At 43.1% G+C, this 27,500-nt stretch overlaps 1 protein-coding gene across 1 annotated transcript in view; it reads right to left on the reverse strand.

Annotated features, from left to right (window-relative positions):
* Nucleotides 1-27,500, reverse strand: part of dati (zinc finger protein datilografo) — a 1,103,308-nt gene that overhangs the window by 155,814 nt on the left and 919,994 nt on the right. Inside the window, exon 7 of the mRNA XM_080284265.1 lies at nt 4,042-4,074. Coding sequence (XP_080140391.1) covers nt 4,042-4,074 — 33 coding nt within the window. The remainder of the gene's footprint in view (nt 1-4,041; nt 4,075-27,500) is intronic.

Here is a 27,500-nt window from a genome sequence, read left to right on the forward strand (position 1 = left end):
ATTATGAGGGTTATCTAAGAGCCTAATTAACCGCTTCAGTACGAGGGGAATTACTTGAGCTGAATATAAAGCTTTTTCTGGCTCTCCGGACCCTACCTCATCCCATCCTTAGGCGGGCAAAGAGGCCTGGATTGTGATGATGATGATGATGATGATGATGATGATGATTGCCTGGAGATTGCAAGAGTAAGCAAAAAAAAAAAAAGTTACTGTATTGAAAGGGTTTAAGTTAGATTTTTTTAAAATTCATCTCATTACGAAAAGATCAAGGGAAAAAAGGAAGTAATTTTTTTCTCTCTCTCACCACCTCGATCCTCATATGAATAGACGAAAAGAAAGAAATTACTTTTTTTTCTTTTCTTTCTTTTTTTTTTTTTTACTTCCCACTTGCCCAGTCCTCTCACGAAAAGATGAAGGAAAGAAGACAAATTGAATTTATAGAGGGCACTATTTTCTTCCCAGCCCCTCACAGAGAGAGAGAGAGAGAGAGAGAGAGAGAGAGAGAGAGAGAGAGAGAGAGAGAGAGAGAGAGAGAGAGAGAGAGAGAGAGAGAGAGACGTGACGAGGAAATGAAATGTGCACAGATGAGATGGAATGAAACGTGATCATGTCGAGAGGGGATGAAACATGAGGGAATGAAACATGCTTCTAGTCCTTCCCGAGAACTGAGAAGGACCGCCTATCCTGCCCATATCACCTAATTTGATGGGAGAAAGATGGGGGGCTATTCCACAATCCATCAAAGACCAGTTCTCTCTCTCTCTCTCTTAGTTCTCCCACTGTCACTATATAGTCCCTCTCTTCTTTTACGTCCCTACCCCTTCCCATTCTCCCTTTTCCTTCTCTCACTTTTCCCACTTCCATTTCTTTCTCTCTCTTATCACTCCTACCTTCTCCCCTCCCTCTTCCCTTCTTCCCTCCCTCTCCCCTCTTTCCCTCCCTCATCCTTCTTTCTCTCCCTCCCCCTTCTCTCCCCTCCCTCTCCCCCCTTTTCTCCCCTCCCTCTCAGCTCTGCTCCCCGGACCCTGCTGGAAGGAACTGGATAATGAGCACGAGAAATACGTTTATGCCCACACAAATTGCCAATTAGACGACATTCAGAACTCTAATATTCGACATTTAGAATTCTAATATTGCGGTGAAGCAGTGGCCGGGGGAGGGGGAGACGGGGGAGGGGGAGACGGGGGAGGGGGAGATGGGGGAGGGATAGACGGGGGAGGGGGAGATGGGGGAGGGGGAGAAGGAGGGAGGGGGTCACGCATAAGAGGTGGTGGTTCTTGAGGCGATTATTGGAGAACTTAAGTGCTGTTTTCTAAGTGGCACTGGATACTTCTTAACATCTCTTTCTAGGCGACTTATTCTGTGCCTTATACTTAAATATACTCTTGGCTGTTTCTGAAGGAAATGATGCTGATATTAAAACGGTAAATACCAGACGATGTGAAGGTGGAACAGGCAATATAAATCGCTATGGAAGAGGTGTTACGAAGCCTCCTACGTTGCTTATGTTACGGCTTTAAGGACAAATTATACTCTCTCTCTCTCTCTGGGAAACGAAGCGTACCTCTGTTTTTAACTGTGTTTTGTTTCTTTCGTTCCTATAATATAAAATGGAACAAAGGAACTATACTCATTTTACTTTAACTTTGCCGAAAATTGACGTCTCTCCATCTTGAACACTGAGATTTAACAAGAGATTAACACTAGAATACGATGGTAGTCACGAAGAAGTGCCGTGGAAAGAATGTGGGGCAGCAACATAGTCTTTTTCTACAAGTGACCCGCGTGATATAAAATGCAAAAAGACGAAAATCGGGTCCAGGAGTAAAAACAGTATATTATAATTTAGTTTTACTCAGGTTTTACGCAAATGCCTTCTTGTTGTGTGAAAAGAATCATGCGCAAGACAGTCATGCACAAAAAACGATAAACAACAACATCAGTTAAAATATTACACTTCATGGAAAATCATTTTAAATATACCAGGTGAATATTCTCTCTACCCCTTCAACCTCAGGACGCCACTGATATTTCTTCTAGCTGCTTCCAGACGATTTTATTCAGCTCTGGAAGGGTATCTCGCAGTGAAGGGGCTGATGAGGGCTTTAGCTACTCAATAAAAATCATCTGGGACAACAAGAATAAAAAAAAAAAATCTGATTGAAGGAAGGGCTCATTTTCTAACTCGTCTACCTGCTTACCAGTTTACAACACCTGTCTAACTAATTATACACCTGCCTTCCTACCTGCTTATAACACCTGCTGATAGAGCGCTCACCTTTGTCCTTCATTATAATCACCACCATTTTTTGCAACACTACATTTCCCTCGGTCCCAGTATGGAAACTATCAATACATCCACCAATACACTTAACCTTGATTGCATCCTGAAAACCGATCTAGTAATAATTCACCACATATTTACATCAATACTGAACATAAAGGAGCATTTCAACACATTTACATCACCGCTGGGGGAACATCAAGGCACATCTCCTCTGGGTGCCCTGACCGACAGCCGCTTACGTATGCACAGGGGAGGTAAACATGGCGTCATTCAGCATGCATAGCGGAGTACCAAAATATTGATTGGCTTTCACGAGAGGCGAGGGAGAGGGAGGTAAACCTTGAGGTAGTGGTTGGGCAAGTTCATGGGTTTATTAGAGACTGTACACCTTCACGGAGCCAAACCTCCTTATTTCCCAAACACAGGGGAAGGTGATTACACAGCAGCTGACTGAGGTAGTTTAGGTTTGAGTTCATTTTGCCACACACCACCACCTCGTCTCTCTCTCTCTCTCTCTCTCGCTCTCTCACCGCACTCTAAACGACTGTGGCATTGACTGCTTCAGTGAAATATGCAGTGCCACTGATTTAACTGGCACACTTTTGGCACTTAGCTACTCGAAAATGCCAGACTGTCAAAATTAGAATAACAATTTAGGTACAGTTATTCAAAAAAGCTAAAATTCTCAAAATTACAATGATTTAGTTATTACGTTACTTGAAAATGCTGAACTTTCAAAAACTGTTATTTCACTTTAGACACAATTGATAAAATATTCTAATAAACTCAAAAGTATCAAAGTTACTCGACAATGCTTAGCTGTCAATATTAAAGTAAAAATTTAGTTATCCTCTTCTTCAAAATGCTAAAATGATGATAAAAATTTGGACACCGTACAGTTCAGGCACAACTCATCTCTATGCCCCAGTCGCTATGAGTATGCTGAGATGCGTAACAGATGAACTAATATGGATCTAACAGCTGGGCCTATGGAAAGCTGTCTGTGCTGCTAGCCTACTACTGTACTAGCTCGGGGAACTAGCATCATTATCACCATCATTAGGATATGGACCTTAAGTACTAGGAGAGGCCACAGAAGTCCTTGGCTTACTAGGAGGCTATTTCTAGTGACTGGTGGGCGGGTAACGTGAACTGCCTTGAACCGGTGTTGCTAGTACTAGTTTCTGGGGCTGCTGGTATTGGTATGGCCCCCAGTACCATCAGGCTATTAGTATTTCCAGTTACCAGTTCACTCTTGTGCTGGTAACACTATCAACAATAACACCGCAAGTATTAACAACACCAGTACCAGTAACAAAGTGATACAAGGACCTTCCAGTACCAGCATCTTCTTAGTACCAGCAGCCTTCCAGTACCAGTAGCCTCTCAGTACCAGCAGCATCCCACTACAGGTAGCCTCCCAGTACCAGTAGCCTACCAGTGACAGTAGCCTCCCAGTATCAGTAGCCTCCCAGCACAGGAAGCCTCCAAGTACAGGTAGCCTCCCAGTACCAGTAGCTTCCCAGTACCAGTGGCTCCAATACCAGTGGCTCCAGTACAAGTAGCCTCCCAGTACCGGTAGCCTCCCAGTACCGGTAGCCTCCCAGTATCAGTAGCCTCCCAGCACCAGCAACCTCCCGGTACCAGTAGCCTTCCAGCACCAGCAGCCTCTCAGTACCAGCAGCCTCCCAGTACCAGTAGCCTCCCAGTACACATAACCTACATGGTCCTACAACATCAAGCACGATACTGACCTGCCCCCAAATAGAAGGGAACATTTGAAAGGCCTGGAGCGGACGGGGGGGAAAGGGGGAGAGAAAACAAGCCAATGAGAAAAAGGGGATAAATGTCTTTGAAGTGGACATATTTCTTTCCTAGGCTGGGTTATTTCGGGGAGAGGAGGAGGAGGAGAAGGAGGAGGAGGGAGAGGGAAAGAGGTAAGGGCAAAGTGAGGGCAGTCATTCTTCAGTCGGTTGCGTCAGTCGTAGGAATCGAAAGTAAAAAAAAAAAAAATAAGATTCTTTCGTAAACATATGTAAAAATGGCGTCAACACGAAACTTATCTTATGGAACTTAATCGCACACAATATAATATCTTACCAACTAATTAATCGTCCTAAACAAATGATAATAAAAACAGTGTCTAATTTTATGCCAGTGTTTATCGAGAAGGTGAGGTATAAGGGTGGTTTAGTGGTAGCTCTTGGGTTGCCTGGAACGGTTTACATAACTCCGAAAGTAGCTGAAGATTTTCGCCTACCGACATCATGTGGATTATAAAGGCAATCAATTTTTTCCACGTTCAAATCTTCTGGAAAACCACCCAGTCTCTGGGACGGGCTCCAAAACTCTCCGATATCCACGTCATAGCCTCATCTAATAATAATAATAATAAAAAAAAATAATAATAATAATAGTAATTAGTTACTTATTCTCATTGTGTAGCCACTATAAGTAAGCTTCGTCAGTTGGTTTATAAGGAATGTGTAAAATAAAAAAGATCTGAAAACCCTAAGGTTACTTGTGTAACATCAACGAGGGATCTGAAGATAAAGGTGTCGAAGAACGTATGTGTATATTTTACGTTTGTCTAAGTAACTGGCTAACTGTATGCCTAAATGTAACCTTATTCTTTTTAAATCATAAGAGGAACCACGGCTATATATCTGGAAAGTTACAGCCTTAAAGCTTTTGTGGTTTTCTCCAAAACGTGTTGCGAAGAAAAAGCAGACTTGAATTCGGTCCTTTCCACTAGGCTGAATGGCAAAATATTAAGCCAAAATTATTCAGCAAACATATTTATCATAGGATTTTCAACCAAACAGCTGTATCTCAATTAGTTTCTGAGATATTTCAATTTCAAATATGCAATTTTTAGAATGAAAAAAATATCACCCTCAAAAGTAGGTCGACAATTATGTTTATTACAAGGACTTGCTTTATCCTAAGGTACCTTCATGTGTAATATCATCAAGATCGAAGAAAAAAGTGCAAAGAAAAAAAATACTGCCCAAAACAAAAGCTTTGCCATTTAAATGGTGAAACTTCATAAAGCTTAGAACTTCCGATATCCATGTCACGGCACGGACTTTAATAATAATAATAATAATAATAATAATAATAATAATAATAATAATAACAACAATAATAATAAGGTTTATGATTAATGCTTATCGACTGCAAAAGGGCCATGAAGGCAATCATTTTTTTGTTTTTTTCCCAAGTTCCCATCTTCCACTTGAACACAACCCGCAGATAATAATGTGTTTGATATCAGAGATTAGACACTTTCAGTCTGCTCCGAAGGGAATCATGAGCTAAAGCGGTTGGAAATAGTCACCACTAGTTCCTTCACTACGATGATAACACTTTAAATTCTATTCCTGCCACTGACAGACGATTTTATTCACGTCAGAAGCGTAAGTAGCAAAATTTATAGCATTTACATTTTCTTAGACCGGAGAAAATGACACCAAAGGTATGTCAGCGAATATACAAGTCTTTTTTATCTTTAAATTCGTTGAAGGGTGCTGACACAAAACTGTAGTACCTGAAGCGAGGCATATGTTACGATTCATTTCGCACCCAGTATAGTGAATTAACAACAATAGCTTTACAAGAACTAGGAAAATAATGTAACAAATCTTCATTTTAACGTCATTCTTCATGCAACACTCTTTCATCCCAGCAAAGATCTTTTACTATTTTTATTGTTGTCGAGGGTGTCTGTGCCATTCCCAGAAGACACATGGCGTCCAAACTCTTTCCCAACTTTCTTGCATTCCTTCTGGTCTGTTATGGGAATAGTTGCTCAGACAATTTTGCGACAGATTCAGATCCAAAGTCTCAACATTCCCACCCGGGGTAAATTCCTGTGATATTTTTCTTCCTTCCCTGCTATGATTATAACCTTTGGATATATGTATATTTTTTAATCGTTCCTGTTTTCTGCATTTCTTAGTGCATTTCGTTGCATTTATATTTACCGCAATTTTTACTATATGGATTTTATCTGCATTTTTTTCTTTCTTGTTTCTTCTACAATTTATTCTCATTTTCTATAAACACTGTATTTTATTTACAGTCCATTTCCTTCTTTAGTTTGTGGTTATTTCTGCTCTTATGTTTTTCTTCCTTTATTCTAGTACTCTTTCTTTTCCTCAACGTATAGATTTTTTTTTTTACTTCGAATTTTCGTTTTCCCTTCCTCATTCATCTGTTCACTCAGTCCTTTTACTTTTCACCTCTCCTTTGCAAATCATTTCGTCATCTCCCATTCAGTTGCTGCCACTTTTGCTCATATTTCATTACATCTTTTCTCTGCTTTTTCACATCTGCTACATCATTATGCGTACGTTCGTTCTCCATTTTATCAGCTTCTTTTGCTTGCTTATTAATGTTAATATCTCTTACGGTTGTCTCTCTCCTTCTATTATTCATTTCCTTTAATATTTACTTGCCCTTCCGTTGTGTTTACAAGTCATTTAATAGTTTTTTCTCACTTTATTGGCTCTTTTGTTCTGCTTCCCCTATTTCTCAGTATCATTCTTTTAGCTTTGTACTAACTTCGTTTCTGTCTCTTCTACATTTCCAGTTTTACAAGTTTCTCTCCTGCATTTTCGCCTAATCTTTCATATGACTTGAATAATTTCACCTTTTTCTGTATATTCCCTATTTTTCATCCTCTACTTCTAATGCAGGTATCATGGTGTTTTATTTTCTTAAGTTCCCCCTCCAATCTTGTTTATTTCTGGCGCATTCTCAGTACTGTGTTTCTTAGCTTCCCTCTCTGGTTTCCAATAATTCTAAAACGAGTGTCTCTCTTAATTTTCACTCGCTTCTTCTCCTTCTCTTGATTCCTGGCGGATTCTGTGTCGTGGATTGATGGGGAGTGATGGAGCAAGCGGCCACAAGAACTCCTGCGCGACACCAGCTCCCACCACCGCCGTCCTCCATCCCCACCCCCACCACCCCACCCCATCCCGTGCCGCTTAGTTGAACGACCGAGTTATTGAGCCAAGACGGACGGAAGGAAGGAAGGAAAGAGACCAGGGATGCACTTACAAACTCTCCTGGGCTTAATTTGTGTAAAAAATTCCCTGCTTATACTCCCATATTCACTCATACAACTATCAAGTCCCTCAGTCAAATTTGAGTGAATATCAACGTGACAATGTACGAAAACCAAAATAATCCGTGAAAATAATTTGCTGTAATGAGTACTTTTTTACTGAAAAGTTTGGTTAGGACTTTTTATAAATACCGTCCAGGACTGAGAATCACATATTTACTCTCAAAATACTGTTCTGTGAATGGTTTTGGGGGAAGGAAAAGGAGAATGCACAATCTTCACATATCTCTAATTCGTCCTATAAATATATATCTTACGTAAAACAAGGCATTGATGGTGATTTTGTTAGTGAATCTCCCCTCAGGGCTGGTCGTAATGTGTGGGGACGCGGTTCTTACGGTGGGTTTACGGTTTGCAAGCACACGAGGGTCTGGGCAGTACGGTTGAATTGCGCTCAGGGGAAATGGGTGGTACGGTTTGATGGTAATTTTTCTTGGGAGTCCTGCAAGGGTATTTTGATCACGCTGATGACTCCCGTGCCAGGTAAGTACAGTAATAACGAAATTAATTATGGTAAGCGTAATTCTTGTGCCAGGTAAGTAGTAATGCAAGAAAGTATATCTTAACTGTACCTCTTGTGCCAGGTAAGTAGTAACGGAAGGTCGAAAGCAATTATATCTTACGCATAACTCTTGTGCCAGGTATGTAGTAACGAACGCAATTATGTCTTATGCATAATTCTTGTGCCAAGTAAGTACTAACAATATGTATTACATATTCCTGAGCCCTTTGCCAATTAAGTTCTAACTAAAGGAATTACACGCTATGGTGTCATGGCTCTCATGCGAAGTAAATGGTAACGAAAGTATTGTGCTGTACATTTTCGTAGCTCTCGTGCAAGATAGTAACAAGACGTATTATCTTTTATGCTTTCACTACTCTTATGCTAAGTAAGAAGTACCGAGAGTGTTATATATTATTATTTATTATTTCATACATGCGTCTGATGGGCTTTCTTTGAATATTTTAAAATTTAGTCTTTCATAAATTCATCACTTCTACTCCTTTACCGACAACTTAAAATTTATTACTAATTCCATGTTAGTCCAAAATCATTAGTGTATTTCTCTACATTTCTCCTCTCCCTCCTCTACTCCTCTCTTGCACACAGAACAGAACTAAACATCAATGATTTTTCTCACTCCTCTCTTTACCAAATAACAAAGTTAACGTCGAAGGGCGCCCATCCCCTTCCCTCCTTTCCCCTCAGCTTGCTTCTTTCTCTCCAACTCTTTTCTCTCCCTCCGTCAGGATATAAAACACCAAGGCTTTCCTCTCTATCTATTTGTGCATCTACCTCTATTGATAGATCCACACATGTATCTGCCTACCTATGATATTTCGTTGTGCTTATATACCTTGTGTATTCACTTGCGTATTAGTGTTATTTGATTATATATGAGACTACTTAGCTACTTGTCACATTATTTACCTACCTCAACACAACCATTAATCCCAGTTTATCTCACTGTATATATATATATATATATATATATATATATATATATATATATATATATATATATATATATATATATATATATATATATATATATATATAATCTGCCTGATTATTAATGTTTGGTAATTCCTGGTATATCTGTCTACATACATTACTTTTTAGTCTATATACCACCACAAAATTAAGTTACTTGACTACAGATTTACGATATACGCAAGAAAAATGTTTTTTATTGAGAAGAATAAGCAAATTACGGCCTGATTCGGGCTCTCTTCTTTCCTGATGAAGATCCATGTTAGGCAGAAAAAGCATTCTTGTCTCAATAAATGTCATCTTTATGTGGGTTAAATGTTTCCATTTGAAAAGTTCACAGCGGTGTATAATCTGCTTGGAACTATTTGACTACACATTTGCCTAATTATGCATGCGTTCCCTTTATTCCCTGTCTATCTATCCATTTAACTATTTGTCAATCTATCTACCTATCCCTTCGCCAAAGAAAGTTTCCCCCTGTCTCGACTGTCCCCTCTTGCTCACAAAAGTCATGGCCCTCCGCAACTTTCTCCTCCTCTTCGCTTTTATCCTCCTTCTTTCACCTCCTCCTCACCCTCCTTCTTCCATCTCCTCCTCCTCGTCCTTACTGGTCCTGTCTCCTTCCTCCTCCCCTACCTCTTTCTTTCTCCTTTTTGTTTCCATGAAATTCATATTCATAGTTTTCATTCTTCTTTCTAATATCGTTCATTTCTTTTTACCAGTGCGTTCGAGATTTTTAAATATTTTTCTTTTTCTCTGATCCATTTTATTCCTTCCTTAAAATTTTTCTTTCATATCCCAGTGTAAAAAAGATCACTATATTTCTTTGCGAATCGCCAGCAAATATTGTCTAAGAAAACTATGTATATTTGCACTCGGCACTTCAATACAGCTCCAGGCACAGCAAAGGAAGAAATTGGAAAAAACCCTCGCACCTTTCTTCCCAATTAAAGTCAGAGCAAGCCCCTTTCTTCTCCCCCCTCTCTAGATAAAGCCTGTTATAGCAGAAAAGCCTTACTTCCCTCCCTCTCTCTCCCTCTCCCTCCCTTCTCTTACATAAAAATTGCCTCTGCTGCGAGTAGTCTTTCCCGTTCTGCCAGAAAAGCCATATTTCTCTCTCTCTCTCTCTCTCTCTCTCTCTCTCTCTCTCTCTCTCTCTCTCTCTCTCTCTCTCTCTCTCTCTCTCTCTTCTCTTTCTCCCCTCCCCTCGGCCCCCTTAGCAAAAGTCGGGGCAGCACACGGCTTTCCCCTCACGCCCAACAAAAGAACAAGACACAGAGGAGAACAGGAGAACAAGTGGGAGGGCTGAAAGGGGAGGGGAGAATGGAGGGTAAGGGGTAAGGGAGAGGGCATGAAGAGATGGGGAGGAGGAAAGGGAAGAACTGGGGTTATGGGGAAAGAGGGATTGTAAGGGGGGAATAGGAGGAGGAAAGAAGTATATAGGGCAGAGAAGAGGGGGGGTGGGGGTGGGGATAAGGGAGATATGGAGAAATGAAGTGGAGAATAGATGGTAAGGGCAGGGTAAAAGAGAAGGTAAGGGGGAAGGAGAAGGAAACTTGACAAATAAAGGTAAAGGAAAGAAGAAACGGAGCACGAAGAAAGATGAAGGGAAATACAGGTTAAGAGAAAGGTGAGGCAAGATAAGTGAGAGACAAGGAAAGAAAGATGAGGGATATGGGAGGAGGTGAAGTAAACTGGGGACTGAGAAATGGAAAGGGGGGGGGGTGAGTGAGGGAAAGGAAACAAGAAAGAGGGAGAAGAAACAGGAGAAAGGGATATGAAGATAGAAGGATGGAGAATTGAGATGTGAATACCAGATGAAAAGGGGAGAATGGAGGGGAAGGGATGACTGAGGGAGGAGGGAAGGGAAGAGGGAGGTGGGTAAGGGAGGCTCCCAATCCGGCCTCCCTCCACAAAACTGCTCCCACAAGCTCGCCCCTCAACTTTTGGCTACAAACTTTATCTTTCATGTTATTCTATATCATTCTGTCTTTGCCCTCCTGCCTGCCTGCCTGCCTCCCGGGGCGTGTGTGTGTGTGTGTGTGTGTGTGTGTGTGTGTGTGTGTGTGTGTGTGTGTGTGTGTGTGTGTGTGTGTGTGTGTGTGTGTGTGTGTGTGTGTGTGTGTGTGTGTGTGTGTGTGTGTGTGTGTGTGTGTGTGTGTGTGTGTGTGTGTGTTTGACAATCTGCTATTACCAATATGTGAATTATAGTAGGCTACTCCCAGAAACTAAACTTTTTATACATTCATCTGTAATTTTTCACATTTTTCTAATGAGAAATAAAATGCCTTATAAAATGAATATACTTATTTGAGATGAATTTTAAATTAAAGATTTTTCCTCTCAACAAGATTTTATGCATTTAGATGATGAATAAAAATGCTACGAAATCACTTAGGCTATTACAGGTGAGGCCGAATGAGAGACAAGATTGACGGAAGTGATGTGATGTGAGAGAGGATGTGAGGATAGAATGTGAAAAAAAACAACATAAGGTAAGAAAGTGATATGAAGGGGAAAACGCTCCTGGAAAGATGGTGTCTGAAGCGGTAAATTCCAAGAAGAAAACCTTGAGACATAAGATGAGGAGCTGGAGGCAGGACGTGAGTTGTGAGAGGCTAGGGTATGTGTGGCGACGCAAAAATGAGTAAAGGCAAGGAGTGAGTGGTGATATAAGAGACGAAATACTGAGAAACTGGCTGTAATATATGGAATGAATAGCAAGGTAAGTACCGTGCTCGAGACGCCAAAGAATAAAGAGTGTCTGAGAAAAAATGTAAGGTGTGCAGAGATGCGGGGTGTGAGGAGGAGTGTGAGGAATGACTTGAGGAGCGAGAAATAGTGTGAGATAGAAGGTGAGGCCTGAGGTGTGAGGAGAGGTGTGTGGCGTGAGAGGAGGAATGTGAGGTGTGAGTAGAGGCTTGAGGTACGTGGAGAGGTTTGAGGTGTATGGAGGTATGAAAGGAGTCAGTAGAAGCTTGAATTATAAGGAGAGGTGTGATGTGTGAGAAATGTAAGGTGAGAGCAGAGGCTTGGGATATGAGGAGAGGTGTGAGAAGTGTGGGGTGTGAGTAGGAGACTGAGATATAAGTAGAGATGTGAGGTATGGGTAGAGGCTTGAGATGTGAGCAGAGGTGTGAGGTGTGAGAAGTGTGAGGTGTGAGCTGAGGCTTGAGATAGGAGGAGAGGTGTGAGAGGTAAGAGGAAGTGGAAGGTGTGAGTAGAAGTTCGAAGTGTGAGGAGAGGTGTGAGGCGCGGGAGGGACAGCAGCGCGACTCCAGCACTCTGACATCATATTAAATTCCTTTTGAGCAGAATATTTTAGGTGAGGGCGACAGAGATTCATTGGAGACCCGTAGCAGACACACACAGAGACCCGGATACCATAACAAACACACACAGAGACAGAAAAGCATATAAAGATACCTACTAATAATATACCAAAAAATTATTAGAGAATTTCAAAGAACAGGGAGAAAAAAGATGGAATCCGAGCACGTAATTGAGAAAAGGAACCCAACTGCTACTATCAATAATTCCACTATGAACTAAGATCACCATGCCCCATCACTCATTATCACAAAGACATTACCTCCAACACAGATATATTTACAACTATCTTTACTACTAATACTACAGGCACTTTGAAATATCTAGTTCAGTCTTACCTCTTACAAGCATCAATCTCAACAGTCTTTTTCTTCCTAAAAATCTACCACATATGCACTTTACCTACCACACAAAACTATAACCACGGTCAATCTTTTCCTCTCTACTACCATCACACTTACACTTCAAACCACACCATACATGGTTTTCCTTTTCAAATTCACCATCATAACCTAAAAAAATCCACATTTGCCTCTTTCCACAACAATAATTTCAACCACAACAGCTACAATCCCCCTTCAGTTCCAACCTCAAGTTCCCTTCAGTTCCACCACCACAATCCCTAACCGAAGAAATCCACTACCACAACTTTCATATCCCCTACCATAACAACTACATTCTCCAACCACAACTTTCATAACCCCTACCATAACAACCACAATCTCCAACCACAATCCCTACCACAATCCCTCGCCCCTCACAACAACAACAACCTGCCAAACAACAAGTATGCTTCACGGGGGCAACTTTTACCTTCCTTCCTACAGTTTTGCCCCCTGAGTCTCCGTAAGCCTGGAGGGGGCGCAAGGGAAGGGGAAGAAGGGGGCGGTGGAGGGGGGAAGAGGGGTTGCTGGAGGGGGTAGAAAAGTCTCCCTGGAATGGAACTTGTGGCTGAAGGGAGTGGCGGGGAAGAGTCATAGGAAGGGAAGAGAAGGGAATGACTAAAGGAAAGTGAAGGGTGAGAAGAGGAAGGAAAGGCTTAAGTGAATGAAAGAAGAGAAAGGGAAGGTGAAAAAGTGAAGGGAAGGGAAGGAAAACACAAAAAGGGAAGAGGAGACAAGGGGAGGGAAAGATTAAAAGGCGAAAGGAAGAGAAGAGGAAGAAAAGGTAAAAGTGTGAAGTGGAGAGAAGGGGAAAAAAGGCGAAAAAGAGAAGGGGAGAGGAGGAAAGGATTGGTAAAATATTGACAGGAAAAATGAAAGGAAGGGATGAGAGGGAAAAGGGAAAGGAAAATCAGTGGCGATGGGATGAGAAGCTGCAAAATAAAGGAGGAAAAATAAAAGAATACTATAAAAGAGAGAATGGAGACAAAGAAAATAGAAGAGGAAAAATGATGAGAATGGAGTACATGAAAGAGGAAGGCAAGGGAAGACGGGAAACCGAATGGATGCGAGGTGGAAAGAGAAGATATGAAAAAAGAAAATGACTGGAAGCGGTATATTATATGCACGGGGGATTAGAAAGGAAAAGAAAGGAAAGGAAAGAAAAGAAATGAAGAACCAAAACAAATGAAGAACCAAAACAAATGAAGAAAGAAGTGCATAAATAGAAGAGAAATGAAGAATATGCAGAGAAGTGAAAAAAAGAGAAGAGTCGGTGAACGATAAAAGAGAGAACTACAAAGGATGATGAAGGAAGGAGAAAAGAGAGGCGGAAGAGAGAAAGACGAACGGAATGCAGTGCAAAGATAAATTAATAGAAGGGTGGACAAACAGAAAAAAAGGTGAGATAGAATGGAAAGAGGAGAGGAGGGGAAGAGACGAAGAAGTGATGGAAGATGACAAAAGAAAGATAAAGACAAAAATAAAAAAGACTAAAAGAGAAGAAGACAGGAGTGGGACGAGACAGCAGAGGAATGGAAGACGAAAAGAGAACAAGGAAACGAAAAAAAAAGGAAATATATAAAGAAAAAGAGCTAAAACGGGAGCATAGAATGATGATAAGAAGAGAGCTCAAAGGAAAAGAGAGCGAGTGAACAAACAGGAGGGGAAAAGAGCTGAGGAAGAGAGAAAAAGAGAGGAGAGAATGAGAGGAAGGGAGGAGGACGTGACGATAGCAGACAAAAGAAGTCCATTATCACCATCGGCATCACCGCTATCACCACCACAATAACAAGGACACATCACCATTCACTGCAGCTCTGCCTCGCTGAGAGAGAGAGAGAGAGAGAGAGAGAGAGAGAGAGAGAGAGAGAGAGAGAGAGAGAGAGAGAGAGAGAGAGAGAGAGAGAGAGAGAGAGAGAGAGAGAGAGAGAGAATAAATACAAACAAGGATGGAGGAAAGATATGGGCTGGGGAGGTTGGGGGGGGGGAGGAAGAGTCAGAATCACAGGAGGGGGAGGGAAGTAAGAGGAAGGACAGAGGCATAAACAGCCACTGGGAGGGAGGGAGGGGCGGTGAGAGAAAACGGGCCATGCTGTCGAAATAAACGCATCAGCCGGCCCCTATATTAAAAGATTACGGCCGCCACGGTAACACGTTCAACATATAATCGTCACCCCGAAATCCGTGCTGGATCCCCGACTCATTCCCGGTAATTAGGTTGGCAGTCCCCTCCCGCCCACTTCATCAGCACGGCGCGATAAAATGGACAGGTAAAATGCACAGGTGGGGGCGCTGAAATGGGGGGAGGGTGGCTAAAACGGGCAGGTGGACTAAGGGGGGATGTAGGGACATAGGGGATATAATACCCACTTCATAGTATATGAATAGAAAAATATATCACAATTTATCATCATGACTTTTCTTTCAACTAAATACAAAAGTGGTAAAAAGTGCATGGACCATTCTCCCTTCCCCTTACCCCTCTAAAAAAAATAAATAAATAAATAAATAAATAAAAGCAACGATAGAGCTACTGAAAAAGAAAGTTAATGCATGGCCGAAACAAAAATCTTCATCATAATCATGATGATCATGATCGTGATCATCAAAGCATTAGCATCAGGATCATCAGGGTCACTCATAAATAAAAAAGAAAAGAAAATAAAGCTTAAGAAATGTACAGTACTGCAATAAAAGCGTTCTCTCTCTCTCTCTCTCTCTCTCTCTCTCTCTCTTTCTTTCTCTCTCATTTTCCTGCCTACCAACGCTTCCCTTTCTCCTTGTTTCTGTTCCGGACTAGTTCTCCTTTTCCTCTTTTTCCCTCCCTTCTTTCTCTCATTTTCCCTTCCCCTTTTCCCACTTTTTCCCTCCCCACTCCCCCGTGTCCCCTCTCGTGCCCTCAGCCGTGGTGTGGGCGGCGGGCTATCAAGACTATCAAGTGAGGGGACATAGTAACCTCCCCTCACTGATACTACTGAGGCTCACCGCACGCTGCTGGGGGCGGGGGGGAGGGAGGGGGAATCACGGAGGAGGAGAGGGCAGAAGTGGAAAGAGGAAGTGAAGGGAAAGAGCGGGAGGGCGGAAGGAGGGAAGGAGTGAACGAGAAGGGAAGAGCGTGGGATGAAAAGGGAAGGAAAGGGGAAGGGAAAAAAAAGGGGAGGAGAAAAGTAGGGGAAGATAGGAAGATATTGGGAGGGAAGAAGAGAGGGGCAGAGAGGAGACACAGGGAAGGAAGGAGAAGAGGGATAGGGAAAATCAGAAAGAGGGAGAAGGGAGAAGGGAAGAGGAAGGGAGAAAAACACAAAGCACACAAAGGATGAACGGAGAAAAATGGATGATGCAAGTAACACAGGAAAACAGAAGAAAAACAGTACGCCAAAGAAGGAATGGAATGGGAAAACGATAAGAGAGCTGAGAGGAGGTGGAAGAAATGAGAGAAATAACAATATAAACATGACACACACGACTCAAACCAATTAAATCAAAAGGTAATCACCAATCCCGTCCATTTTCGTGCTCAATTAAGTGCTCTGCCATCAGGTGAGTTGGGTGGACCGTCAAATACAGGTAATAATAATGGTAGACGCAGGTATATCAGCTTAATTAACACACCTGTACACTGGGCATCGCTCGCTGATTAATGTCATCTTTGTGTGTGTGTGTGTGTGTGTGTGTGTGTGTGTGTGTGTGTGTGTATGTGTGTGTGGATAACTATGGCCTTTGGTCTCTCTCTCTCTCTCTCTCATTATTTATCCGTATGGGTACCGATAAGTGTGTGTGTGTGTGTGTGTGTGTGTGTGTGTGTGTGTGTGTGTGTGTGTGTGTGTGTGTGTGTGTGTGTGTGTGTGTGTGTGTGTGTGTGTGTGTGGTGGAAGTATGTGCATGTGTCAAAGTGGACGACTGTTTACGAGTGCGTGTGTGCTTCTGTGTGTACGCAAGAGTGGATATTAAGTGAGCGTACAAAGGAATGCTTGTGTGTGTGTGTGTGTGTGTGTGTGTGTGTGTGTGTGTGTGTGTGTGTGTGTGTGTGTGTGTGTGTGTGTTTTGGCCTGTGATCTAGGGCTGCTTGGATAATGATGACTCGAGTATTTGATCAGAGTGACAGACAACACAGGTGCTTGACCCGTGTTTGTGTGTGTGTGTGTGTGTGTGTGTGTGTGTGTGTGTGTGTGTGTGTGTGTGTGTGTGTGTGTGTGTGCTTTATGAAGGTATAATGCAAATAAAAATAAAGGACCTAATATCAACAGACATGCTATACGTAAATGATGACAATTTATTTCTGTCGTTAGTTCCCCTTCATTTTACTCCCCCACCCTCCTCTCTCTCTCTCTCTCTCTCTCTCTCTCTAAATATACGGTAATACAATGAAAAATAATCTAATCCTAGTTTCCTTGAATTTTACTTAATCTCTCTCTCTCTCTCTCTCTCTCTCTCTCTCTCTCTCTGCCGTACATGACCCATCCGGCCCATCAGTAATTAACAGGTGACAGTCACCCCATGCCATTCGGTCCAAGCTCTATAATGCACAAAAGACCAGGGCAGCGCTGGACTTAATACGCGGGATTTAGATTATTATTACGTGTTAATTGCAAATACATTTATAATACGTGATGCGGAGGTCATTTTTTTTGTTTTGTTAGGGCTGGGGACATGCACTGAGTTCCCCCCGCCCCTCTCTCTCCTACTCCCCCTTCTGCCTGAGCACTATTCTACTTCCCATCCCCTGGCCTCTCTCTCTCTCTCTCTCTCTCTCTCTCTCTCTCTCTCTCTCTCTCTCTCATTTCTATCTACGAATTTACCTGTCTACCTCTGCCTGTCTGTATATTTTTCCATTTATCTTTCTACTTACTTTATTTTCCTCTATAAACACCAAATGACTACCTGCACTAACAAAACCACATCCCTACTCCAACAACCACACTTAACCACCCTCCAAAGTTGCCTCACATCTTATTTACACAAACACCCAAAACCATAGGAGCCTATAGCCATGCGCCTCTGACTCCCTCACCACAACACACACACACACACACACACACACACACACATCTATACCCCGCACCTCACTTCCACTCACACACATTTACACCTCCCCCCCCCCCACACACACATCTACACCCAGCACCTCACCTCCACTCACACACATTTACACCTCCCCCCCACACACACACATCTACACCCCGCACTTCACCTCCACTCACACACAGTAACACCTTCTTCACACACACACACACACGACACACATACCTCTCACTCACTTCCCTACACCACACACTACATACACTTCTTCACATCACTGACTCATACCCACACACCCCTCCCCCACACTCCCACACACCCCTCCCTCCCTCCCTCCCTCCCCAAAACCAACCCCTCCTCCCTCCCTCCCAGCTCCAAAACCCGATGACCGGCTGATCTGTTCAATTAATTAGGATCCCGGTCCGCCGAACATTACGAAAAGAAGATAATGCCGTTCCCTAAACCCTCGTTCATTAACACGTATTAAAATGTGAGGTTAGGATGGCGCCAAAAAATCATAAACAACAGTCGATAGGTTGAAAGGTTTGTCCTGGTACTTTTATTTGCTGTTGGCGATTTTTTTTTTTTTTTTTTTTTGATGTGATGGGAGTGTGGAAATAATGGGTTTTATATACGGGTCAAATAAAAAACTGGCAGCATTAAAAGTGGTATTAGTAAAAACACTGGTCTGTAATCAGGTAATAGCCTACATAAAACCAAGAGGTGCGCACACACACACGCACTCGCACTCAAACGCACGTGCAAACATACAGACACATTTTCACACAATGGCATGACTTGTAAACATAATCAGTATTCATATATATGAGAGAGAGAGAGAGAGAGAGAGAGAGAGAGAGAGAGAGAGAGAGAGAGAGAGAGAGAATAGAGGGTTGTGAGAGAGTAGATATGAATGAAAGGAATAAAGTAGAGGAAGAAAAGAAAGAGAACGATAAGGAACAGGAAAGAGGGAAGGGAAAAAAAGAGAGAGGGGAAAGAAAAATAAGAACACATGAGAAAACCGCCCATAAAACGAAAAAGAAAAAGAATTAAGAGGGAGTAAAAGGAAGGACGAGAGAGAGAGAGAGAGAGAGAGAGAGAGAGAGAGAGAGAGAGAGAGAGAGAGGAGGGGGGGGGAGAAGAACGGAAGCGACGGATTAGCTTTACCAATTCAAGTCTGATAATTAGCCATATCGCGATGATGCCATACGGGGCGCTTTATTTATGTGTGGGAGGTGTGGGAGGGAGTGGGGAGGGGTGAGGGAAGGGAGTGGGGGAGGGGAGGTGGAAAGGAGAGAGATGTGTGAGAGGAAAGTTGTTGAGGAGAAAGAAAAGTGTGAGAGAGAGGGAATGAAGAGAGAGATGGATGGGAAGAAAAAATGTTCACTGAAGAGGCATAAAAGGAGTTGAAAGACAGAGAGAGAGAGAGAGAGAGAGAGAGAGAGAGAGAGAAGAATGGAAATGAGAGGCGAAAGACGTACAGGAACGAAGGTGTGGAAAGGAACAAGGGAAAAGAGGTGTGGAGGGGAGAAAAGATGTGAGGAACGCCGATTAGAGAGAACTGTGGGAGAGAGAGGGGAATGTGGGGGGTGGGAAGAATGGAGTAATGGGAGAGAGTGGGGAACGTGAGGGTGGAGGGAAGGATGGAGTGGTGGGAGAGACTGGCATGAATATTAATCACCATCACCATCATCATCATCATCATCAACCCAAATCTTCTTCATCTCCTATTTCCTTTCTCCCTTTCCCTCTCCATTTTAATCATCCCATACCTGTTTCAGTTCCTCCCATTTCTCCCTCTCCCTCTCCTTTTTCTCCCTCTCCCTCCCTTCCCTTTCACACTGACTTCAACAAAACGACGACTGATTAGCTTAAATACCTCTCACGAAACGACAATCTTGACGGAATGATGGAGGGGCGAAGGGGAGGAAGAATTGAAGACTAAGGAGAGGGGTGGAGGAGGATGGGGAGGGGAGGAGGACTAGGAAGGACGGGAGAGGGAAATGGAAGGAGGAAAGAATGGAGAGGGAAAGGAGTGGGGGTGGAGGAGAATTGAGAGAAAGGGGAAAGAGGATGGTGAGAGGGAAAGGACTATGAAAGAGAGAGAAGGAATATAACAGGGGAGAGGCAATGGAAGGAGAATGTTGGGGAAAATGTAAGAAGGATTGAGAGAGAGGGGAAGTGAGCGAGAGAGAGTGAGCGAGTGGGAGAGGGGATATGAGTAGGATGGAGGAGAGGTGATAGAAATAGGAGGACGCGGAGAAGGGAGGAAGGATATGGGGAAAAGAAGAAGAAAGAGGAGGGGGAGAAGGAAGTGAGAGTGAGTGAGTGAGTGGGCAGATAAGGCTCACGAGTTAGCCAGCCCTGCCCTATATCACAATGGCCGTGCAAATAGACTCGTTCTACACCCACTCCCAGATACACCTAGGCGGGAGGGGGGAGGGGAGGGGCGGCGGGCATAGGGACGTACACAGCACACACAATACACCGCAACACTCGCCTCTCTACCTTCCATTCATACCGTCAGTTGTCCCTTCCCGGTCCCTATTTCTCACCACGTGTCATCCGAATTGTTGTGTTGTTGATGTGACGGGGGTGGGGATATGGACGCGTATTCTCCGTTGGCTCCGCATCACCCCTTCTTTAGCAATTCATTTTACCTATCCACTTAAACATTCCCTTTTATGTTACTGATGCAAAATTAGATTGACATTGAAAAAAAAAAAAAGTTATAAATGGGATCCAAGAAAATAAAAAGGTGTGAATTACAGAATGAATCGCCAAGGAGGTAGCATTAAGAGGCCTCCTACGCTGTGAAGAATAAGACTTGGCTATGATGACGTTACGGGGTGATGAGGGAGGCGGATTGGGTGATGTTCAGGCCAAATGAGATGGAAAATAGACTGAGGGGTAAATTTCCGTGCTGAAGGCCTAGATGAGTTTTTTCCTTATTTTTTTTTTCCTTGTCTCTTCCTTTCTCTTAGATTTCTTTTTCTTTTCGCTTTTTTTTCTTTTTCTCTTCTTGTTTTTCTTTCTTTTTTCCCTTCTCTCCTTTTTCTTTCCATTTTTTCCTCTTCTCGTCGTTTTCTTTTTCTTTCCCCTTCTCTTCTCTCTTTTTTCCTTTTAATTCCGAAAGCGTTATTTACATTTCATTCCTGCTGCCTCCAGACGATTTTATTCAGCTTAGGAAAGGCCACAGGTTGAGAAGAAGTTACCTGAAGGATGCATCTAACCCCTCACGTTACAATAGTCTACCCTGAGGCGAAGAAAATCGTCTGAAGATAGCAAGAAGGAAAAAAAAAGGAATTATGTCATTGGGGTGAAGGGGTTAGCTGCTCGATCACAGTTGGTGGGGACTAAAACACTCAGGCTCCTGTGACTCCCTTTCAGCTACATAAAATCGTCTGGGGTTATCAGGAAAAGAATACTAGAGTTACCTTGAACTTGAGGAGGGGTAAATAGCGGGGCAACGAGTATGTAAACGATATGCCGCTGTGAGTGAAGAAGCGTCCTTATGTGGAGGAATCCGAGAGGCCATTTTTCCCATGTTGAGATGTTTTTTGGGGTATTTTTTCCTGCCGGCATCAATAGGAGCCCGGAATCCCATAGCCATTAAAAAAAAAAAAGTGTGAGTGTGGGAGGAAGGTATGGCATCCGGCCTGCCATTGCAAGCCTCTGAGGGGTGGGAAAAAATCGCCATAAAAACTCATCAATTGCACGAAGGAAAACTACCAAAAACCCATCATTTACCCTGAAAAAATACTCATCAGATGCGAAAATGAACAGGTAAATACACAGAAAAAAATCGTCAATTGAAATAAAACTAAAATTCATCAACCGCAGAAAAAGAAAATTCAAACTTATCAAGAAATCACAAAATCTCATATGCTATTACTGTAACTACTGCTACTACTACTACTACCTCATCAATTGCATGCATGCCTGTAAGTCGGTCGGGTCGAATCGCGAGCTATGGGAGAAGGAGGGGAGGGACGGAAGAAGGAGGAGGAGGAGGAGGAGAGGGAGGGGGAACAAGGGGAGGGGGAGGGGGGAGTGAAGGGTGTTGGTGAGGTCCCTCAAGGTCTGAATGGTGACCAAAGGGTTGCCGACGCCATTCAGGACGCCCGCTACCCCTTTATTCGGTGCCCTATGAGAAATTCGAGCTGGCCTTTGAGCTTCTCCCGTGGGCGCCATTGTGTTGCGAAGGCTGGACTCTTGGCTTCGACGGAGGCCCTTGAGTGGAATGGATAGGGGGAAATTTCTCTCTCTTCGCCTCTCGTGGTCAGTTGGTTGGTGTAGACTAGCAAGTGGATTCCCTTTTGGTTCGAGTCCCATCCACTCATCCACTTTTTTTGGTTCCGCTCTCACCCATCCGCTTACTCATCCATTTCCACACTTTTTTTTTATTCCGTTCTCACCCACCCATACACTCATCCACTATCTACTCTTTTTGTGTTCCGTTCTCATCCATCCATCCATTCATCCACTATCCACTCTTTAATTGGTTCTGGTCTCACCCACCCATCCACTTATTATCCATTCTGGTAATTTGTTCAGATTCGACAAGTGGATTGTGTTACGATTCAATTCCCACCCACCCATTCATCCATCCATCATCCACTTCGTCTGGCTATTTGTTCAGGTACAAGTTGACTCTTTTTAGGTTCTATCCCAATCCATCCATCCATTCTCCACTTCGCCCGGTCAGTTGTTCATGTCCAACAGGTGGATTCTATTATGATTCAGTCTCCACCTCCCCATCCACTTCGTCTGGTAATTTGTTCAGGTACAAGTGGACTCTTAACGACCTACCCCAATCCATCCATCCACTTCATCTGGTAAATTGTTCAGGTGCAAATGGACTCTCTTTAGGACCTGCTCTGACTTCGTGCAGGATGAACTAGGGCAAAGGCATCCTCTCGTCCATTTCCCCCGGTCAATTGTACAGGCATAACAAGTGTACACTCTTTGGGGTCACTTTTCCCCCCTCCCCACCTCCGTTCTTGGACAAGTGGATTTCCTTCACGTCTGATTGACACAGCTGGAGGTAAGACTAAGATGGGGGGCGGGTGTTGTTCTTCCTGTTCATCTCGTCTGTTCAACTGTTCAAGCTTAACAAGCAGACTGGCTCTCTTTACGTTCTGTTCTCCTATCTCCCCCAATCCAGCTGAAGTTCAAGAAGTTCAAGAGATGATAACAGGAACAGGGTTATGATGATGATGATGATGATGATGATGATGACACTTAAATATGAAGACGATAATAATTAAATATGAAGATAATGTTGGTGATGAAGATGAAGACGAAGATGAAGATGAGATGAAGTTGCTTTTCCCCACAACAGTCTATCATATTCCCTAAAAATTAATATCCAAACACTTTAAAAACACTTCAGCAAGAGATATCCCCGGGTTCCATTTTTACACAGACAAAATTCTTAACTCTATTTTAGCATAATATCCTGGGTTCAAACCGTCTCTCGAGGAAACACTTAAAGCGGAGTGAGAAAATATTAGCCTGGCGAGAATTTTGAGCGTGTAACGAGGAAAAAATGGCCAAGTCGGTTCTTTAAATAAATCATCCATTATAAGTGGCGCGGAGAGGACATACCCCCCAGTCCAAAATGAAGCGATATTTGTAAAACACACACACATACGCGAACGCATTTACACACAAATACACACACACACACACACACACACACACACACACACACACACACACCTACCACGAGTCACCTCCAAGAAGAAGTAGAAGGAGAAGAGGAACAAGAAAAACAGCAAAAAAAAATAAAAAATAAATAAAATAAAGTCAAAACAGAAAAACATTAACCGGGAGGACGGGCCCAAAAGTAATTCATCTATCACCAGTCCACTCACTACCCCATCTTACTCACGCCGACGCTCAGTACACACACACTGATGAATGAGGCGGGGCAGGGGGAGGGGGGAAAGGGGGAGGGGTAAGGGAGAGCTAGGGAGTGGCTGGTATGGGGAGAAGATGGGAGAAAAGGAGTGTGGATGGGACTGGAGGGGGAAGAGGTGAGAGGGAGAGGAGAGGGACAGAAGGAGAGGGAGGGGTTAGAGAAGCTAGGGAGTGGTTGGTATGGGGAGACGGTGAGAGAAGAGGGGGTGTAGATGGGATGGGAAGGGGAAGAGAGGAGGGGGTGATGAAGAAGTAAGGGGTGGGAGAGGGAAAAGGGAGATAAGAGAGTGGTTGAAATTGAGAGAAGGTGTGCAGGTGTGGTGGACAGGAGGAAGTGGATAGAGGAGAAAGGGAGAGGAAGGGGGAGAGGAGTGGGAGAGGGGAACACAGAGAGTAGGAAAGAGAAGAAGGAAGAGGAGGGCAGAAGAGAACGGAAGACCGTATAAAATGGGGACTAAAAGGTGAGGAAGAAGAGGAAGGATGAGGGGAGAGTGGGGGAGGGGAAGGAAAGAGAGGAGAAGAATAAGGAAAGGAGAGAGCAGGGAAAGAGAGAGAAGTGGGGGAGGGAAAGGGAAATGAGGGAAAGAGAGGGGAGGGGAGGGTGTAAGGTAGAGGAGAACGGGGGAGGAAGGGGAAAACTTTTTCTCAAGAGATTAAGAGAAAAAACTTAAGGTGTTTAACAAATATCAATCTATTTACCTTTTAATTTTTTTCTTTTTTTGTCTTTTTTCTTATTTGACTTCTTCTTGGTTCTTACGCCTCTTCTTGTTTTCATTGTTTTTTCCTATTCTTTTTTTTTTTTAATTCCACATCCTCAATATTTAGCTTCTTACGCATCTGGTCTTCTTATGATGATGGGAAATTTTTGCTTAAGATTTTCGTGGGAACCTAAGTACTGCAAACAAACTTCCTTCATTCTCTCTCTCTCTCTCTCTCTCTCTCTCTCTCTCTCTCTCTCTCTCTCTCTCTCTCTCATAAAACAAGAAAAGAGGAATAGGCGCAGACAAAAGGGATAAAATAAAAGATATGGATGAAATGAAAGAAAAGGAAAACACACACACACACACACACACACACACACACACACACACTTCCTCCCTCCCTCCCTCTCTCTCTCTCTCTCTCTCTCTCTCTCTAGTGACTAATGAAGGCTTTCTTGCTGTCTTTCAAATAACATGCAAGTTAAGGGCGTGAACTAATAGAACTCTCTCTTATACGCCCTCCTTCGCTGACGGAGCCGGCGTAGGGGCGTTGAAAGACAGCCAGGAAGAAATATATTAAGTGTGTATATGATGGAATTTTTTTTGTTTTTGCGTTTGCAGAATAGAGACTGTGTGTGTGTGTGTGTGTGTGTGTGTGTGTGTGTGTGTGTGTGTGTGTGTGTGTGTGTGTGTGTGTGTGTGTGTGTGTGTGTGTGTGTGTGTGTGTGTGTGTGTGTGTGTGTGTGTTTTAGAAGCATAAACAAATATATCCAGCAGGAAAATGATTAGCTGTGCATACGAAGGAGCAAATGTGTGTGTGTGTGTGTGTGTGTGTGTGTGTGTGTGTGTGTGTGTGTGTGTGTGTGTGTGTGTGTGTGTGTGTGTGTGTGTGTGTGTGTGTGTGTGTGTGTGTGTGTGTGAAGACTGATTAAATATGTCTTCAAAAATAGACTGACTATATCAATGAGAGAGAGAGAGAGAGAGAGAGAGAGAGAGAGAGAGAGAGAGAGAGAGAGAGAGAGAGTTACATAGAGTTACATAGATACACAGACCACACAGACCTTACGGTCCCTACGAGGTGGTCCGGCCTTAATCCTAATATAGTGCATAGGAGCAGGAGAAAAGGATAGCACAGCAGAAGGCTCTCTCCCCCACCCTCCAGACCCTCCGGCATTTGCCGTACAGGAAACAAGAGAGGAAGTAATACCTTGCAGGAATGAAAAACCTGAAGGAATTTTATAGGATCGGCAGATAGTAGAATAATATGGAAAAGGAAAATTTGGGCATACAGCCACATACTTACTCTATGCATGCATTTTTTTTTTTTTTAATCAAAAGATGAATAGAATGTTTATCTATTATTTATATTCTATAATACTGTCTGTGTCTAACAGACACATGAATGCAGACGCGAATATACAATAATTGCTCCATCCTAACTAAACGATACCAATTGCGTCGAGATACATGTCCAGTCTCTTTTTAAACATATTTATGGTACCACTTTCAATCACATTCCCAGGGAGTTTATTCTATTCGCTTACAACAGAGTAAGTGAAGAAGTTTTTGGTTGTATCAAGATTAGCCCTCCTTGCTTGCAACTTCATACCATTTCCTCGCGTTACAGTCTCGGCAATTACTGTGAACAGCTTGTTTGAATCAGTATTACTGAAGCCTTTTAGCATCTTAAAACATTCAATCAGTTGTCCCCTGAGAGAGAGAGAGAGAGAGAGAGAGAGAGAGAGAGAGAGAGAGAGAGAGAGAGAGAGAGAGAGAGAGAGAGAGAGAGAGAGAGAGAGAGAGATAACAACGAGCATCAATGAAAACAAATCGATAGTGTTTTATGACGAAGGCGCACAAGACGAAACTGCTTATAATATGTTTACCTAATGATCAGCGTTTATTCCTGACGCTGAGCACAAGAGTGTATAGATTTTGTGTATTGAGGCAAGTGATTAAGTGAAAATAAAGTGATCATCTTAGTGTATAATCTATCTTGCAGTTCCTTCTCTTCAGCTTCTTCATTTACACTTTCGCTTTGCCTCTCACTTCCTTAATTCTCTTCTCCAGTGTTCATTCTCGTCATCTATTCTTCCTCTGATTCCCTCTATTCTTTCCTTTTCTTCCTATATCGTTTTTCCTCTTTCTCCTCCCCCCTTCTCCTCCTGCTCCACCTCCCTTTCTCTCTCCTTTCTTTCTCTCCATCTCTCCCTCCATCCCACCCTCTCTCCCTCTCCCTCTCCGTTCCTTCCATCTTACAATCTCGCTTAATTCCTTCCACCTCACGATTCTCCCTCCCCTTTTCATCCATCCCTCCACCTCCTCCCCCTTCACCTCCTCCACCAGTCTCTCCTCCTTCCCTCCATCTCTCCTCCTCCTCCTCCTCCTCCTCCTAGCTTCGTTTACAGAGAGAAGAAGAAGAGGAAGACGAGGACCGACCTAGCCAATTCCTGCATAATTTTGTACCTTCTGTTGACCTGGGTGGAGGAGGTGCAAAGGAGGCAGAGAGAGAGAGAGAGAGAGAGAGAGAGAGAGAGGATGCTTATCATCTCTCTCTCTCTCTCTCTCTCCACACACACGCACATAAGCACGCAGTGAACCAGAAACCCACACACGCATGTACACACCTTTATATGCAAACACTTTCACACGCAAACAGTTTCACGTTCATTCTCACACACACACACGCACACACACACACACACACACACACACACACACACACACACACACACACACACACACACACACACACTCCTGCACTCTCATTCTCTCTCTCTCTCTCTCTCCTCCTCCTCATGATGATGATGATGATCATCATCATCACAAGTAGCTTATGATATCCCCACACAACTTGGCTAATATTGAACTCAAGCGCTTATTAAAACAACACTATACGCTTGAGAGGAAGAAGAGAGGAAGAGGAGGAGGAGGAGGAGGAGGAGGAGTAGGAAGAGGGAAAAGGAAAACAAAGAATGAGAGAAGGGTGGATCTCCAGATACATTCTCATAAGGTGTTTTTTTTATTTTTTTTTATTTTCTTTTCATCGTTTTTATGATCTTTGAGGATGGACGGGCATGCACGATGGATTGGGTGGTGAAGAAGAGGAATGGAAGGGAAGAGAAAGAGGAAAGAATGAGGAGAGAATGAGAAAAGGAAGAGGAAATGGATGAAGAGGAAGCGAAAGGTATACCAGTGGCAAGGGAAGGGGAAGAGGAAGAGGGATAGG

The sequence above is a fragment of the Coenobita brevimanus genome, chromosome 101 (genome assembly GCF_032717465.1).
Source record: "Coenobita brevimanus isolate Jiangsu-jjx chromosome 101, ASM3271746v2, whole genome shotgun sequence".
Taxonomy (NCBI): Eukaryota; Metazoa; Arthropoda; class Malacostraca; order Decapoda; family Coenobitidae; genus Coenobita; species Coenobita brevimanus.